General features: G+C 35.2%; 1 protein-coding gene across 2 annotated transcripts in view; it reads right to left on the bottom strand.

Moving 5' to 3' along the window:
* Positions 1 to 19,064, bottom strand: part of SLC12A2 (solute carrier family 12 member 2) — a 91,467-nt gene that overhangs the window by 5,407 nt on the left and 66,996 nt on the right. The window contains exons 16-24 of one of the 2 annotated variants that reach the window (XM_024571619.4): positions 18,781 to 18,892; positions 17,047 to 17,187; positions 13,924 to 14,030; positions 11,592 to 11,671; positions 8,676 to 8,801; positions 5,787 to 5,834; positions 4,250 to 4,372; positions 2,710 to 2,821; positions 866 to 952 (exon numbers count right to left, since the gene is read on the bottom strand). In XM_024571619.4, the coding sequence (XP_024427387.3) occupies positions 866 to 952; positions 2,710 to 2,821; positions 4,250 to 4,372; positions 5,787 to 5,834; positions 8,676 to 8,801; positions 11,592 to 11,671; positions 13,924 to 14,030; positions 17,047 to 17,187; positions 18,781 to 18,892 (936 nt within the window). The remainder of the gene's footprint in view (positions 1 to 865; positions 953 to 2,709; positions 2,822 to 4,249; positions 4,373 to 5,786; positions 5,835 to 8,675; positions 8,802 to 11,591; positions 11,672 to 13,923; positions 14,031 to 17,046; positions 17,188 to 18,780; positions 18,893 to 19,064) is intronic. The other variant, XM_053910876.2, reaches the window with a different exon arrangement.

The following is a 19,064-nucleotide window of genomic DNA, read 5'->3' as shown; positions in this document are numbered from 1 at the left end:
CAGGTACGCGGCCTGGGCTTGTGACTAGAATCAAAAGTAGAGGGCAGCCGTTATGGGGCTGAGCCCTTTACCTGTACAGAGTGACTCTCTTTCTGGGTGGAAATTGTCCTAATGAAGTTGAATTCTCCGACACCCTGCTGCTGTCTGAAAGTTGCTCGGTGTGGGGAAGCCTCCCCCGCACACACTGGAACCGAATCCTGAATGCCCCTGTTCAAGTGTCAGGTCTCGTACAAAGCTCCTGGTTTTTGTTGGTTTATAATAGGAAGTAGATCTCTCCCTCAGTACAACCTTACAAGGTATAACCTCACTATTTTTCACTTAAAATGAATTCTTTATACCAGCTTCATCATTTATTCAACATTTATCTGAGAGTAATTAAAATTCTGTCTGGTAATATACATAGAATTATAACAATCACTATATACCATTTTCAGATAGACTATTCCACAAATCTACTTTTGAATCTTGAGAATTTTGAATGCGATTATTACAGGCAAACTCTTAGAACAAAACAGTGTGAAGTAATTTGTATGTGGAGTAGGGACTGAGTGGTCACAGTGAGTGTGAGCAGAAACAATGGAAATTTAAAGAACCATGTGGAACTTCTGTAGCATTAATAATTTTCAGAAATTACTTATAAAGCGGTAATTGAACTCTGAAAATTTCAGGCCCTTAGACTTACTTTGATACCTGCTATAAAAGCATGCCAACTATCAATGCTAAATTTAGAAAGTTGACTTCAAATGTAACTTACAGCAGGCAAAAAGCCCACATGTTAAATTGAATGATCTATTACTGGAGTGTCTGAGTAGGTTATCCATAAAGTATCAGAAATGTGTCCAAAGTAATTTGTTCAATAACTTACTTTTCTTTCTTTGGTTTAGTATTAATGTCTCCTAGAACCATTATATCAGAGAAGTCTATCCGGAACTTGCTAAGCAAGGTAGCCATCCTAAAACAAAAATAAAGAATGCTGAGATACATGAAAGCTGCATATAAGTAGTTTTACTCTATTCAGGGCTGAATCTATATATCTGAAAAGTGTGAATTATAGGAAATATACCTATCACATTCTAAACAAGTCCATCTGAATTAATTCACAATATACATTCACAAAGTTGATGTAGAGACTTGTGTTATATTCTTGCACTTTCTCTGAATCTCTCCTAGTATCCAACAATGGACAGAGAAAGACATTAATAATGAAATCTGAATGCAGCCAGTTCTTGAAAAATTAACTTTAGTCAAACTATATTAAGTGTATGGATTTCAGTACAAACTAGTAAATAGTTATTTAATTATTTTTGGATTGTTCTTCCATCAATGCCAAATGCATACCTCAAAAGGCTCAAATAAGACATTTGGGACCAAATTGAAGCAATAACAACTGATGGCAGATTAAGTACACAGTATTGTGGGGGGGGTGGGGCGAGAATGAACTTGGACAGGCATGGGAAAGGAGCTTGAACAAGCCTCTGATTTTTCAGTAAATGTCTTTTTGGAGGCACAGCTGGCAATGATACCTTGGTGGCAACAACAGAAAAGTTGAAACACACAGGACAAGCAAATAAAACAGGATTTTGTTTTTAATAAAATGAATATTCTAAATTAAGATATTAGGAAACAGATAAGTAACAGGTTTAAACTTTTAAATTATTTATACTACTTCTTGTATAATTCACTATTTGAAATGAATAAACACCCAGTTGAACTCCAGTATCAATCTACTAAGTGCCTGCTATGTGTTTATTATAGGACCCACAAAACTCAAATCTAAGATAGAGAAATACTTGAGTACCAATGAGTACCATTGAGTATCACACTATACTTGATACCAGTGAGTGGTATCAAGCATAGTGTGATACAGGAAGGAAATGTAACAACTAGTGGAGAGGCAAGGGAAAAAATTAGGGAAGGTGTTAGGAAGAAGGTAACAACTGTCCTGAGTGTTAAAATTCTTAACAGAGAAGTAAAGCTGTTTATAGTAGAGAGATGAGTGTAGGCAAAGGAGTAAACATCTGAAATCATATGCATGTTTAGGGCGGGTGCAGAAATGCAAACTGAAGTATAAGGCACATCTGGGGGGAAGAGGAGGACAGACTGTAAAAGACCTCGACTGTCACATTTAGCAGACGTTCTAAGGTATGTAACAGAGAAAAAGTTATCAAGTATTTTGGGCAGAAGAATCGTAAGATCAAAGCTCTGCTTTCTAAACATGAAATTGGGAACAGTGTGCACAATACATGCTAAAAAGGTCCAGAGACACCACGCAAGGCACTCAGAGAAGCACTGGGCCAGACCTACGCCAGAGACGGCACCTACAGATAAGGGACGGATGACAAGTGCGCCTGTGCTTCTGGCGTCTGGAGTCTACAGAATGGGTCCTGTATATGCACGTGTAAGTTTTGTGCGGTTTCTCCCGGACTTAAAAAAAGCTGCTTAATACTTTAATAACATAAATATTAATAAAGACTTTCTAAAATATCAACATATTAAAAATATTACATATCAGGAAAACTAAGTATCCACAGTTTAAAAATAAAGACTGAATTAAAAAGAATGAGGTTTTCTTTGAAAATTTTCAGCTTCGGTATAGAACAAAGCAACATGACTGACACTTCATGGACAGCCTAACATTTATCCTAGAAATCTATACAGTAATAATAAAGCACTGCTAGTTAAATGCTCTTCAATTTAAAATAGACTTACGCTCTTCGGTCATGGTCTATTCTGTTTATTTTTCCCCCAATGAATACTCTGATCTTACAATCTTTCCACTTTTTCTTGGTAGTCAGAAGGTAAGGTATCAATAAGGTCAAACCTGAATCATAAAAATATAACAAGAAATTACTCAATGAAAAACCTTTAGTTCAATTAGGTCTCTAAGAATATGTTTACAACAAGTCAGTATAAAACAAAATTTTTCTTTCTGTCCTTCCTTGATTCAGTCATAGAGCCATAGGCAGGCCTGACTAGAAGGGAGGCCCAGTGGAGTCAGGGCCCACGTGAGGAGCTCAGGGACATGGGATGGGGGCCTGGCCAAGCTGGGAAATCAGTCACATGCAGGAAGACTGGGGAAATGAGAATATTCACTGAAGCTCATGGGAGTGGCATTTCTTACTGAAATGAGAAACACAAAGAGAGAAGCTGGACTGAACCCTGCAGTGCCGGACTGGAACTGGTTTTCAGTCTATACGCACACAGACAGACACACACGTGTGTCTGCTCGGGTCTGTCCACTGCGAGGGCCTGGGAGCAGTGACACACTGGTACCAACGAGCATGCCCAGCGCCCGTTCTTTGCTTCTCAATACCACTCTCCACTAAGAGGAATCAGGGCTCCTTGAATAAAGGGTGATTCAGCGGCCGGCCTGAGGAAAGTACAGAACAGAGCCTGGAACATCTTACTGCATTAGAAAATGAACAGTGGACACAGAAGTCAGACTAAACAGGACCAGAGACAACTTGAATATCAAAATAAATAATGAGAATGACAAATCATGTCCCACTGAATAAAATAGGAATCTATGAGTCCACACAGATAGAAATAAAAAGAAAGTTCTTCCTTACAGTAAAATGCCAACTGATAAATGAAGAAATAACAGGGTTGAAAACTCATCATTTGGCCACCACAAACACAACAATAGATTCAAGTAGAAGGTCAGTGGATGCTAAGGATGGTGATAAAAGTTGCAGTAACAATGGTACATAGTTACAGAGTGACTAATTCCTCATCCCCCAAATACCTGTAATCATAAAAGGGGAAAATAGTAAACTCTTCAGTGTATAAACATGGTGGAAACCACCTTACTTAACAGGCAAAGCTAACTCCACCAGTGATGAGAGAAAGCAACATTAAGTGCCACCTGATGAGATACAGACAAAGGAACACAGCATCACTTGTGGTATTTCTACCCAAAACACATAACTTGAAACTAATGATGAAGCATCAAAAAGCACTCCAAGTTAAGTGATATTGTACAAAATGTTTGGTGTGTCATATTTTTTTAAATGTTAAGGTCATGAAGCTTAAGGAAGCTCAAGGAAGGACTTTGCAACTCTCAAACTGAAGGGCAATGAAGAGGTATGACAACCTGTGTGCCACCTGATTCTGAAATTAATCCTGTTGCTTTTAGGAATGTTGGCAAAACTGGAATGGGGTCTACAGTGAGGAGTACATGCCAAATCTTAGTACTAATCCCATAACTTCAATAAATTTAAAACTGTTAAAAATATATTGACAACCTTACCTCCATCATCAAAAAGCCACCAGACATCAATAGTATTCTTTCCTTGTTTTTTCTGAAACTGAGTACTAGCTTCAAGAAGCTTTTGGTCAGCTACGTTTAAAGGTAGAGCAGGGCCTTTGGATTCTAAAGGATTAAGCAGAAAAATAAGATGTAAAAGAGCAAATATTAAAGTCCCTTTTGCTGAATTCCTAGTTTCCTAGCTTTTACACATTCAGACGTTAATAATGCAGACAGCTGTATGTGGCATCCATCATAAGCTTTCAGTTGTTTATATTTAAACATACTTTTAAGATGGTTACAGATAAACACATCTTTACAATAGCTAAGCTCATCCAAATTATACTAACTTCCAGTATTTTGAAGCATTCTGAATGGAAGAGAATCATAAATACCAATCAAGAAAATTATAACTGACTGCTGGATTTTAACTTTTGAAAAGTGGTTTTAGGCTAATTGGACAAATTAAGTTTATGACTATTTCATGAATACATTTCTTTTGTAATGTGGTTTCTCAATAACTTAAAGCTCAAAAACAATTTTTAAATAAAATGTTGTTATCTGTAATATGAAACACAGAAGGAAGTGGAAGACGTACCGATACAACCTGACAGTTATCACAGTGAAACCTCTTAGTCTAAGGAAAAACTCCCATTTTCACCTAGCATTTGTTCCCTTTGTATGTAACACCCAATTCTAAAGCCATATAACCACATCTTTCTTTGAACCATGGAAAGATGGCGGGAACTCCCTGGAAGGGCACCCATATGCTACAAGTGGAAAGAACAATATACCAAGGGAGTTGCCATTTATATTCCCAGGAAATTAAAAAAAAAAAAACACAAAAAACCAACACTGGCTCTGTGAGCAAGCAAATGACTATTATGAAACTCCTAGACCAAATTTTAAAAGCAGACATCCACAGAAGAAAATCTGATCCCTTTTGCAGAATGTCCATCATTCACTTTTCATGCTGCCACGAGGAACGCAAACATGACGAATGACTTTGCATGACGGAATATGGCTGCCAAACCACACTGCTCCGTAACTCTCACCTCTATCTCCTTCTCATAAAGTTCATGTACGTTGACATGACTGTATCTCCCAAACGCAGCAGGACTGTGAAATATTGTAATTTTTGAAATGAAAAATATATTAGTATCAAAATTAAGGACTTGGCTGGTTACCACTGATGGTAAAGAATGCAGTGACACTGAATAAACCTACTTCAGTGTCTCCACTTATCATCTAAACCAAGTAGTTTAAATTAAAAAATTAATATTGACTTCCTGATTTGAATGTTTCAGAGATGCTATGATGATTTAAAAGAATTTGTCTTTGATATGTCACCTTTTCCTGGGATGATTTAACTCTTTAATTGGACTAACGATAATTTTTCTAATCTGCATTTAATAAATAACTGTAACATCACCTCACCATGAAAATAAAAACTAAGGTAAAAAAAGAAAATCATAAGGTTGGAATTAAACAGTTAACAGCATGAAAAAGGGATTAAAATAAAATGATGAAAAATGCCTGCCTTTTTTCAACAGTGGTTGAGTTGGAGTCTTGCCATCCTCTTCCTCATCTAGATTATGTTTAAAAGACACAAAATATGTTAATTGCCTTTATATTAATAAGGTAATAAAAATGTAAATAGAGCATATTTATAAACAAAACAGTATGAAGAAAAAGTCTGAAAAATAATCAAGATTGATGATCTTTTCTACACTGAGCGGTCAGGATTTCAAAAAGCAAACATTTTAGACATCTCCCATGGGGTTACTGGTCACACTCACCCCTGAATTATATTCCTGTACAACTGACCAAAACCTTAGCAGGATTTTGCAATCTTTATATTTGAAATCAGCTGACAAGATGATGAACTACGGCTAATTGAGTAGAAATATGACATTAAAAAGACGGACCTTGAAGATATTACATAAACTCTAAATGTGCCACTGCATCACTATGCAAATGACTGCAAAGTAATTTTGGAAACACTTAATGGACATTTGGTATTTGTGAAAATCAATCACCACTTGTGATGGTGAGAAATTTGATCAGAGTCTCTTAGTTTATACAAAGTGCCAGGTTAGCCCTGAACAGTGTGGCTCAGTTTGGTGGTGTCCAGTTTGATTCTCAGTCAGCGCACATTCCTGGGTTGCAGGTTCGGTCCCCCCATCAGGGCACATACAAGAGGCAACTGATTGATGTTTCTCTCTCACATCAGTGCTTCTCTCCCTCTCTTTCCCCCTCCCTTCCCCTTCTTTACAAGTAAAATCTTTAAAATACAAGGTTATACAGGAGTGGTACTTTTCAAATACATGATGTTGTATATACATACACACACACTTATGGTATGTATGTATAAATCGGTCCATTTATATTCAAATTTCAAATATCTATAAATGTTTTCCTGGAGTTAACAGTTTTCCTAATCTCATTTTTTTTCTTCATATAAACTTGCATTATTTGTTTAAGGCATATAAAACTTCGAACTTGGACAGGGAAGGGGACCTTGCAGTGGGCTCCTGAGCCAGACTCCCAGCATTCCAGTATAATCACTAACCCCTTTTCTGTGTGACTTAACGCCTCACTTTCCTCAGTCGTAAAAAAAATACCTACCTTAGCTCAGTGCTTATTCAGAGCGTGCTTTTTGTCCCCTTGTGTGCTATACGCCTCAGTACTCCAGACAGACATACCAAATATCTATGACTATATAACTATACCAGAATGTTTAGTTCTGAAGACTTTTAAAATTATATAATCTTTTCTATGGTTTCTATGCTAATTTTGAACATAAATGGCAAAACAGAAAAATAAACACAAAAAATATTAATGCTATTTTTGAATGCTAATTTCTTATGCCTGTTATAGAACAAGAAACATTTCAATTACTACATTTAATTTTTTAGTATTAAGTATTATTGTTCTTATAGATATTTGATATTATCTGCCTTCACAGATAAAAAAACATACTATGGACATTCTGTATTCATTTCAAAGAGCTCAGAAATGTCAAAAAAAAATTGACACTGATTGAAACTAGGTTGAAAGTATTTACATTTTTATAATAAAGAGATAAATAGAAATGTACTGAACCAGTTTCCTACTTCATAAAAATAATGACTTCATAAGACTTTGACACTTTAACGAGCTAGTGTATAGAGAACATCCACTAAATTGTAGGAGGCACAAAGTAGATGCCAAATAAGTATTATTTCTTCCCCTCCCATCATAGTTGTATATAGTAATTCCTAACGAATTCTGTAAAGCATTTGTTTTATGCAAGAGAAAAAGACAAAAGAAAAGAGGAAATGAAAGAATGTATAAACTAAACATAAATGCAGGAACATAAGAACAGTGTTGTCATAACCAGTTTACAGAATTTTGAGATGAAACAGATACACTATAATCAAGCCAGCAAAGAACTGAAAAGCAAAATCGGTCTCAACTAAGCTCTCAACTACCATTACTCTAAGCAAACAAGATGAATGAGGAAAGAAATAAAAAACAACATCAATACTTATAAATAATCTAGAAGAGATCAATTTTCAGAGACAGGAACTGTCCAGTGTTATCAATTTCAGAAAAAGAATGGTAATTAGTTTACAGGAATCAAAAATATGATATGGTTTGATGATTTACAGTGCAGATTTTTGCTTGTTGCATGTCAATTGGGAATAGAACAGATGGAGATACTAGACCAGAGGTAAGAGAGTGAGGGTGGAGAGTAAGATTTGGAAGTCATCCCTCTTTTCATAAACATGATATATAGATTTATGGATGAAATTATCTGAAAGTCTTGTGAAATAAGGAAATCTTTTTGTGGCTTAAAGAACATAAGCTACCGGGAGTATTATGTCTGTAATTACGGCTGAACAATTCAGCAACCAAATACAAATACCTTGTTTCTTCAGAGACTAAATGGAGAAATAACATTGCACTTGATTTTTTATTACACTGTCTTCCCTAACCAACTTCAGATGCAGTAGATGTAAAAATATTCTGAATATCTCAGCATATGAACAAAACCCCTGGTATTTAAATATCTTGATTTACCATAAAAGCCCCAAGAAATTTTAATTATATAAACTTCATTCCTTTCAATGTTATCATGCATTCTTTCCAAATTCAGATTTAACTTATGCTTCAAAGTAAAATGTTTTCTCTCAAGCAAGTATAAATAAAAACATACAAGAGCATGTTAGTAGGTAATTAATCGGCATAGTTTCTGTTCTGTGATCTACTTTAATACCTTAAAAATTAATTATTTTGTAGATATTCTTGAAAGCCATAAATTTTACCTGAACAATTAGAAATGCAAAGTACAAATAGGTTATTAGCTATGTTACATAATAAAAACCATTTCTCTCCAAATTAAAACATTACCATTAATAAAATTTCCTGTTTGAATAGAAATTACCTTTATGTGTAACGGTTTTTTCAACAGATGGCTTAGAAGTGTCTAACTCCGATTTCTTACTATACTCCATACTTAGTACCACATCCTTAACACCAGGAGATTTCTCTTGTGATGACAATAATTCTTCTGTAGATAGGAAAATATTTAAAATATTATCTAAATCTTATTTTAACCACTAAAGGAAGTATCACAGTACAATATCAATTAAATGACAATTTCAAGCAAAGTTCATTATGAAGTAAGTTTATATAAGTAATTTCTGATATAAACAAATGTGATAATCTGCTCTGAAATTACTGTTCACTTTAATTTCTTGAGCCACAGTTAAATGTCAGGCATTTTAATTTGGTCCTGGGGACTCAGTAATTAGTGAGATTCACGGAACACAGGAATCTGGTAGACAAAAGACTGATGTATGCAATGTGGACCAACTCTTCTCTCCAAGTCATTCACACATGTGAAGAATGTAAACCGTGACAAATGTTCTCATACATAAAAGATGGCAGACAACACTGAAAAATACCCATAACTACAGAGCCAAAACTAGGGGATGGAGTCCTTCCCTAAACTCATGGTGAAAGTATCATTTTTCTTTCTGGAGTACTCTTTTCATTTTCTGTCTTAAGAAAGAGTTAGTAAACATTTAACTTCCACCATAAAAACATTTATCATGACAATAAACATAATAGGAAATTGGCCATCTATCCACAGTCCCCATCAGTGACTTGTGTGCACTGAGAGAACAAACAGCAGAAACTGTGAGCTCAGCACCAGCACTGTGCTCAAAGCTTCACAGGCCATGTCTCCTCTTCTGTCTTCATGACAACCCCATGAGGTAGTTGGAAGAAATGAGGACACGGAGGCTTGGATGTCAGTACATCTGCTCAGACTACAAAACTACTCAGAGAAAGAGCTGGAACTTTTCAAGCAGATTTGACTCTAAAGCCTGTGCTCTTAATCCCTGTGCCAAACCAAATCCCTGTCTTCAAATCCTAATGATGAATAACAAGGATTTCAAAACAATTTTCAGAATGATTATAAGCGCACAAAAAAAATTTCAAGTTCCAATCACATTCAAAATCTCAGCAAATTATAGAACTGTGTAATTTATTAGCCAAACTATGATTTTTTTGCATGAAAGGGAACACTATAAATAATTATGCTATAAATAGTTACCACTATAAATACTTAACAAGCATCGTAAACCTAAATTGCTATTAGAGCAAATGGGGATTAAAACAGTACTTTGCAAGGCCTACTCCAGAGTAAGACAGTGCATTTTCAGCAAGCCATACTTCTGTGTTACGTGGATGAAGACCTCAAAGCATTCCTTTGTGGAGTGTACAACACCCCTAAAATGGTGGTGTGGGGGTGAGGGGGCGATAAAAACAGCTTAAGTATGTAAAGAGATGATAAAGGTTCATTATATGCCTCTCAGCTATTTAGGCTTTAGCTAGTTTTGATGATTTTGTTAATTAATTGATAAGGGTAAAGTATTAGGTATGCAAATTTTCTTAAGCATACAATATTTTTTAAACTACCAGGAAATCATTATAGGCTATGGAATTGTCCATAGTTTCAAAAAAGTTTGCAAAAGCTCTAAGTACACTTTAATTGGTTTTAATCTTCACTTAAAAAAATTGTTCTTTTAAATGCTTTAAAAACTATATTTTTAGAGAAGAGATTGGCGGGTTTCAGATTAATGATGGGGCATAGGAAAGGAGTATGGGGAAAGCTACGAAAGGGCAGAACAAGAGATCTCTGAGGTGAAGGAATAGTTCGGGATCTTGGCTGGGGTGCCAGGCGTGGTGAACAGCACAGAAGCACACTTGTGTGCGCACAGAACTGCGGATATGCCCGACGTCACCACTGGGGGAGCCTGAACCAAGGGTACCCAGGACCTCTCTGTACTGTTTTTACAACTTCTTGTGAATCTACATTATTTCAAAATAAAATGTTTTTAAAAATAATTTATAGGGTCTTTTCTGGAGACAGAGTAAATGATATCACGAAGTTCAATTTTTCACTATTAATATGCCTCTATATACAAAGCATGAACATAAAAATGTCTAATGATTTAGTATTCATTAAAAATTTTTCCTCTGTTTTATGTATTTTTATAAATTTGGCCAACTTATAATCATTACTAATGTTTATTTCTCTTAAACTTATGATATAGACTGAATTTTATTCTCTGATCACTAGCCATCATTCAGGTTAGTACAAAGAGAAAACACAAACATTGGCAAGCCAAACAGATCTGTTCATAAAATGCCACACAATAAGTACATAACACAATAGATGGGAAATATTAAAGTTTTTGAAGGACTTGTAAGAATTATTGGGTTGCCAAAAAGTTCATTTGTTTTTGTCCACTTAGTTATCCTTAACTTCACTCAAAACAATTTTGTTAGATTGTATTGTGACAGCTGTCGTATCAGCGTGCATATAAAAAAATACTTATAAAAATTGGTGAATTTTTATGTAGCCATTTTAATATTGAAGATGGAAGGAAATATGCAACATTTTCAGCTAATGCTTTATTATTTCGAGAAAGGTAAAAATGCAACGGAAGCACAAAAAATTTGTGCAGTGTATTGAGAAGGTGCTGTGACTGACTGAACGTGTCAAGAGTGGTTTGTGAAGTTTCTTGCTGGAAGACGCTCCACGGTCAGGTAGACCAGTTGAAGTTGTTAGTGATCACATTGAGACGTTAATTGAGCACAATCAACGTTATATCACGCGGGAGCTAGCCTACATACTCAAATATCCAAATCAGTAAAGTTATTGGTGAAAATTAAAATGTCTCTTTTTTTATGGAGAAAACCATATGGACTTTTTGGCTAACCCAATCTGCATAATTTTCTAACAAAGTAATTTATATATTTAAAATAAAGTATCTCAAAGAAGATTTACCTTGTCCTTGCAGATGAGATATGTCCAGGCCTTCTTTCAGGCGAATAACCACTACTCCATACTGTATGTCAAAGGCGTCACTAGAGTTAGAAAAAAGAAAAAAATCATAAAAATGTATCCCCTCTTCTATAAAATGAAGGCAATAATTGATGATCTCTGAAATTATTTTCAGCTTTAAATGTCTGATTCTTTAATACGCTTTAAAAATTACGGTGAGAGCCATGTTAGCTTCAAATCCTACACCATTTCCTTTCCCCTTTCCTACAATACCTCTAAAAACTATTTATGTGTAGATCTTTACAGTACTGACAGTCTACCTAGAGTAGCTGTTTAAAGCAGTAACTATTTTTCTCCTATCGGAAACAAGCTAAAATTATGGAAAAACAACTTTCAGGAATCTCATCATATCCAATTTAAACTTGCAGTCCTAACCAAGAGACATCCATGAAGACGAAGAAGAATGGTTTTACCATTCTGAGAATGAGAGCAGTGTGAAGGGATCACTTCTGAAAGGAAAAAGGGCATTTTTTAAAAGATTTAATTTACTTATTTTTAGAGAGGAGGGGGGGAGGGGGAGAGAAACATCTGTGTATGAGAGAAATAGCGATTGGCTGCCTCTGTCACACGCCCAACAGGGGACCTGGCGTGCAACCTGGGCTTGTGTCCTGACCCCAGGTATTGAACCAGCGACCTTTCAGTCTGCAGGGGGGTGTTCAATCCTGGCCTGGGCAGGGAAAGGGTATTTTAAGTAATTTAAAAATTTTTATAAAACTAGTTTAAAAAGTAGTTCTAAGATTTACATGTATTTGCAGACATGTATTCATATGTCCTTTTAATTTTTTTAAAACACAAATGGGAGCATCCCATATGTACAATAATATACATTAAATCTTAATACAGAACTCTAAATAAAACCAGACTTAAATTCTGGAACCTTTTTTAAAAAAATGTAAAACTGCTTTTATTTTTTTTCCACTTTTAAAATTTTTATTGTTGTTTAAGTACAGTTGTCTGCCTTTTCCCCCCACCCTGGAACCTTTGTTAAGACTACAAATCTTGTAAACCCAACTTCTCCTCAAATCTACTAAGTCAGGGGTGTAAAAATCATTTTCACCAGGGGCCACATTAGCTTCACAGTTGCCTTCAAAGGGCCAAATGTAATTTTAGGACTGTGTATAAATGTAACTACTCCTTAACTAGGGGCAAGGAGCTCAGTGCTGCTGCCAGGTAGAAACAAGGTGGAGGGCTGGATTTAGCCCTTGGGCCTTGTGTTTGTCACCTGTGTACTAAGAGAACTTCAAATTGCAAAACTTCAGGTTTTTCCACTGAATGACAACAGGCTTAATGTAGGATGAACCCTTGTTTACAAAAAAGTAATAAACTCAAAGCCAAAGAGTAGTCACAACATAGGACAAACCAGTAAAGCTTTAATTTTACTGAAAGCATTTAACAATTTAACATTCATCATATACTTTACTAATCAACAGAAAGATTTTTTTTAAAAAGTAGAAGTATGAATCTGGCTACTTCCCCAAATTGTTTTAAGGCAGCTTCTATGAAGACCAAACTATCATATGTGACACAGGCAAATAATTACGTGCTTTATCCACAGATACAAGAGGAGTTCCAGTGAGGAGAATATGTAATAACATGGACTGAGTAAAATCAGAAGGACAAAGCAACAAAAGTAGAAAAAGAACCTACTAGAAAACCCACAAGAGGGAAGTTAAAGTGATGTAAATGAAAACTAAGGCTTCTGCTAAAGATCATTGGAAATAGCACTGAAAGTGAGTAGTAAACCGAGGACTTATACTTCAAGGGATGGACAAGCAAGACATATTAAGTACACTAAAAAAAAAAGAAAGAAAAGAAATGTGAATAACCTAATAGATGAACCAAATGATTAACTGCAAAATTAGTTTGAAACGTGAATGAACCTAAACTCCGAGGTTCATATCAGTGGTAAAATGCCTTCCTCAGCATCCAATATTATTATAGTGACATATCTGAGAGGGTGACAGGTCTGACCACATTCAGGAAGTCTGCTGAGCAGTAGCTGTAGGGATGTGAGAAAGCTTACAAAGCCAGAGTACATGAGTGTGCCTATGTGTACATGTGTGTACAATGTACAATGCTCATGTGTATAAAGAGACAGTCAGATTTTTTGTTAACAGATCATCAATTCAAAACCCAGATAACCGAGTGTGATCTGGGTTTTCATGCTTATGCTTCTACCAGAAGAGAGTATTTGAAAAACAGGCTTCAAAAATCAGTGCAAGCTTCCAAAATTAACATTTTCTGAACCAAGTTACTGAATTAAGAGTATACTTACTGGAATAGATTTATATACATATCCACTTCCCTCATATCTGCTTGCAACCAATCTTTCTTAAATCCAAGAACAAGTGTGTTTGGTTTCATACGCCCAAGACCAGCAGCCTAAAATATAGGAAAAATACAACTTTAAAGATATACTGAATCTTTGATAAAAATCAATAATACAGTGATATTCTGAGTTATATATTTTGATAACAGCCACTGAAATCTAGAAGCGAAGGTCCAAATGCAGGCTCTTGACAGCTAGCTCAGTTGGCTAGAGTGTCATCCCAATACACCAAGGTTGCAGGTTTGATCCCCAGTCAGGGCACATACAAGAAACAATCAATGAATGCATAAATAAGTGGAACAACAAAGGTGATACCTCTCCCCCCCCTTCCTCTAAAAATGCCCCAAAATCCAATGAACCATATCTTTATTTTAAAATTCTATTCCCAACGTTGTGTGCACCTCTTTTAGGTTTTCTTTTTAACTGTGGTAAAAAAAAAAAAAAAGAAATGTTTTGCCATCGTAAGCATTTTTAAATGTACAATTCATTTGCATTAATTACATCCATAATGTTATACAACCCATCCCACTATTTCAAAAACTGTCTCATCAGCAGTTCTGTAACCATTAAGTAATAATTACTCATTCTCACCTCCCTCCAGACCCTGGTAACATTGAATCTCCCTTGGTCTCTATGAATTTGCTTATCCTAGATATCTCCTGTAAGTGGAAATATCAATGTATTGTGCCTGGACCAGCAGCAAGAGCATCATATGGAAATTTATTAGAAACGCTAATATTCAGGCCTTAACCCCACGCCCCCTGAAATCATCTCAAAGGTTGGGCCTAGCAGTCTGTATTTTAACACATCTACAAGGTGATTCTCATGCATAATGAAGTTTAAGAACCACTGCTCTAAGGAAGTATTTTCCCTCATAAAATTTATTAAATATAAAGTAGTTATTAAAATGTTTTTATAAATTGTACGAAAGTAAGCAATATTTACCCACTAGAACCAACCTTATAATTAGGAGTCACAGTCTACTTGAAATATTTAAATATTTCACAAACAAAGTGAATAAAGTAATAAATAATCATATGCCGACCACCTACCTTAAGAAAATAAACATTACAAACACTCATCAAGGACGCCATGTATCTTTTCTCATACCCTCTTAGTATATTTACCATGTATTCCATTATTTCCAGGGGTGTCCAACCTGCAGCTCACAGGCCACATGCAGCTCAGCATGGCTATGAACATGGCCCAACACAAAATCATAAATTTACTTAAAACATTGATTTTTTTTTTTGTGATTGTATGTTGAAGTGTATTTAATGTGTGGCCCAAGACACCTCTTCCTCATCCAGTGTGGCATAGAGATGCCAAAAGGTCAGACACCATGACAAACATGTATATATTTTAAATTTACATATGTAAATTGCAAACTTACATATTTGTACCTTGAAATTGTTCATATTCTTTTCTTAACTTGCAGTTTTTCCTTAATACTTTTTGAAGTGTATTCCTGTACCTGTGTATGTATATATATCTCCTTTCACTATTATATAGAATTCCACTCTGCATTATTATACCACAATTTTCAACTTTGCAATTGATGGTTGTTGAAGTTTCTCTCATGTTTTTTCACTATCACAAATAATGTTGGTATGAACTTTCAAATAAACCTTTTCCCTTATCAAATTTTCTTTATGGTATACACTTATGAATGGAATGTCCTAGGATATCTACACACTTTCAAATTTGCAGAACACTGTCAAGTCGCTGTCCAAAGTGATTGTCCAATCTACTTTACCACACAGTTCAAAGACTTCCAAGTGCTCTACACAATTTTTAAGACTCAGTATTGGCAGACTTAATTTTGGTTAATCTGATGGGTATGGAATAAAACTGTAGTGCAGTTTTAATTTTTACTTCTATCATTGAGGTTTCCTCATTATATCTTTTGCTGCCTTTTTTCTCTTCTTAATTTATATTGTAGTGTTTCTTTATATATTCTGAACCACATTCTTTTGCCGGTAACATGTTATCTTCTTTAGGTGTGTGGCTTCCTTTTTCATTTCCATGTTTTCTTTATAAACACAAAAGCATTAAATTTTACCTAAAAAATAAGTGATCTCTTTTCATAGTTCAACTTTTTGTCTCACTAAAAAAGAATTCTCCCCTATATTTTCTTCTAAAAATTTTTTAAAATTGTCTTTCATACAGGTCTTTGTAAGGATCTAATTATTTTTTCATATGGATAATCAATTGTCCCAGCTCATCTTTCAATGCCACCTCTGTCAAATATTAAATTTCTTAAATGAGTGGCTCTATTTCTTCAGTTTTTTCATTGCTACTTCAATACCACTTCTTAATCACTATGGTCTTATGATAAAGCTTTGTATCTGCCAAAGCAACACCACTCTTACCCCTTGTTACTTCTGAGGGTTCCCTAGGCTGTTCTTAAATTAACCCTGTGGTTGTCAGGTTTTGAGAAACACAAAACAGAAATGGTTCAGGTGCCAGGACTCTCAGCCTCCCTCCTCTGCTTTAACAACGCAGAGCCACAATTAACACAGTGAGAGCTTCCTTTGAAGAAAGGGGTTCCTATAAAAATCTGTTGGCAAACACTATATCAACCCATTTTTTTTCCCACAGCCTCTAGGACTGAGGAAACTGAGTTTCAGAGAAGTTTATTAACTTGCTCTGTCCAAAATCTATATTTAAGAAAGGGGCAGTGCTAGCATTTAAACCTAGGACTGATTCCAAATTCCACCATCTGAAATAGAAAGTCTAATTAAGGGTAGTACTAGTTAATAAATAGTGAGAAGTACAATAAAGAACTAGAATTTTTTTTAAAAGTAAATAAGGGATGCCATTACTTAATACTCCTATCAAAACCAAACAAAACCAATGAGGTTAGAGAAATAGGCTAAGATGATAAGTTTGTCAGCCAAAAGCAGTTTCTGTAGTCCCTTTAACTCTCAAATTATACACATCTTAGCAGTTTACTTTAATAATTTAAAAAGATTTATCATTTGTATTAATACGAAGAATGAAACCTAGATAAGTTTTTAAAAGCTTACAAGAAACTGCAGTGTCATTTGAAAGGCACTGGAAGCTCACCTGCATCAAGTACTGTGCCCCTTCTCTCAAGTCATCCGCGTGTACTGGGGCATAAAAAGCTTTCATTTTGTTTTTAATGAGCCACCGCTGATATTTAGCTTGATCAATGGACATCTCTTTCATGGCTTGTCTTCGAGGTCCCTTAAAGGTAAAAATGTTAATAATGTCTTTAATTCAAAGGCAGTCTATTCCACAATTACAAAAATCTCGCTGTTACACTGGCTTAAACAAGGAGCCTGAACATGAGGGGTCAGAAAAGCAGTATACTGACAGCAGTTCTTTTTCATGACAGTGAATTCTTTCCAATACTTGTGAAAAGACGGAGTTGATGGAATAGTTAAGGCACACAGGGGTGCCTGTAGAAGGAAAAGGAAGAAAAACAGACTGAAAAACAAGATTGTTTTCAATATTAAATAAATGCAATTAGAAATTATTAAGTCTGGAGAAGAGATCATGTAGAGCAAAAGAGCCTTCTGTTTTTCCACAGAAAGTTCCCCAGCTTGTTTGCTGTTTGCCCTAAATGTCTGAGTTATTAATTTTCAGTAACCTTGAAATATCCCTGAAAATCAAAATGACCTATACAGTATAAATGCTTTTTCTTCATACTTCTGTTATACGATGAAAGACAGGAATAAAAAGTGAGTTTTAACTTGCAATTCCATTTGATCCTTGTAAGCAATGCATAAAATGTATTATATACAAATGTATAAAGCAAAAAAATATATAAAAATAAGTTTAAGAGTATACCCTAATTACACGTGAGTAAAGGAAAGATATAATTTATCTTTCCTAGCAGAAAAAATGCCCCATTTTTAATTTCTTGTGCTCAAGATTCTGGCGTGAATTGATGAATTTGGAGACAAACTAGAAAACTCAACAGGTCGCAGGTAGGATCAGTGTTTCCACATGTCCGTCCAGCACCACACACACACACATACATACACGCACACACACACAGACACACAAGACATGGCTGTGACTTTGCTGCTTTTTAAGTAGAAGAGCAGCTCCAGCAGGACCGAGACACGGGCGTACAACACACACTTACAGGGCCACAACAAGATGAACAGTAAAGCTAATCTGACAATAAATACCCCAGTTTCTTGTGCAGAACAGGCGATCCATCATCTAGTGACTGTTTTCAATATCCAAGATGCCAAAAACACCCAGAAAACTACTTTTGGATGAACGTTTACCACTATTTTTAGTATTTCTTTTTACTTGTGGTTAAAACAAAAATTAATGGATAATTAAAAGTGTTTGAAATTGGAAATTCAACATTTGTTCTACTCTTTTTATATACTGAATTCTAGATATTTGCCATGATTTGTCTACCTCCTTCAACCTTCTTTTTCTTTTTCTGGTAAGTAAATATTCCTAGTGTTCCCAGGACTTTTTGAGAAATATCAGTAAGAAAAAAGACATTTTAGGCTCCTTAGTTATCAAGAAGCTATTTTGCGTAGCCAAACCATTCTATAAGGGCAATGTAGTTTGTTGAAATCTACTAAAAATAAATAAAAACAAGTAAGGTTTCAAATTCCAATATCTTTTTAGAAATAAGGTTTTAAGACAGTTGAGCAGCAAAAACATTTTGACAAAAATAACTACCTTTTAAAAAGCTCAACAGATTTGTTTACCTTCCCAAATTATTTCAGATCTAGAAAACCCCACACAATATAAATTATATACACAGAGTGAAACGTGTTTAATAGAGAAAACCAAACAAACACTTACCATGTGCACATGACCACAGATCATCAAACCAACATTTTTTGTGAAATCATGAACAAGATGAAGTAAAGCTGGGCGTGAGTTTGGAGCACCTGTCATAACAAGACACTGTGGCCTAATTTAAGATTAAATAGAAAAACAACATTAGAGTTTAGGTTTTTGGTAACATGGACACGATTTTAAGTTGTTTCTCTAAGAATATATTATTAAGCTAGAATCTCCTTTGTGGAATTGTCCTCAAGCCACAGGCCACAGGATTCTCATAAAAGATGACTTTTAACCAGGGT

This window comes from Desmodus rotundus, chromosome 1 (genome assembly GCF_022682495.2).
Source record: "Desmodus rotundus isolate HL8 chromosome 1, HLdesRot8A.1, whole genome shotgun sequence".
Classification (NCBI taxonomy): Eukaryota; Metazoa; Chordata; class Mammalia; order Chiroptera; family Phyllostomidae; genus Desmodus; species Desmodus rotundus.
Note: the sequence above shows the minus strand (reverse complement) of the source record. Positions and strands in the feature narration are given on the sequence as shown.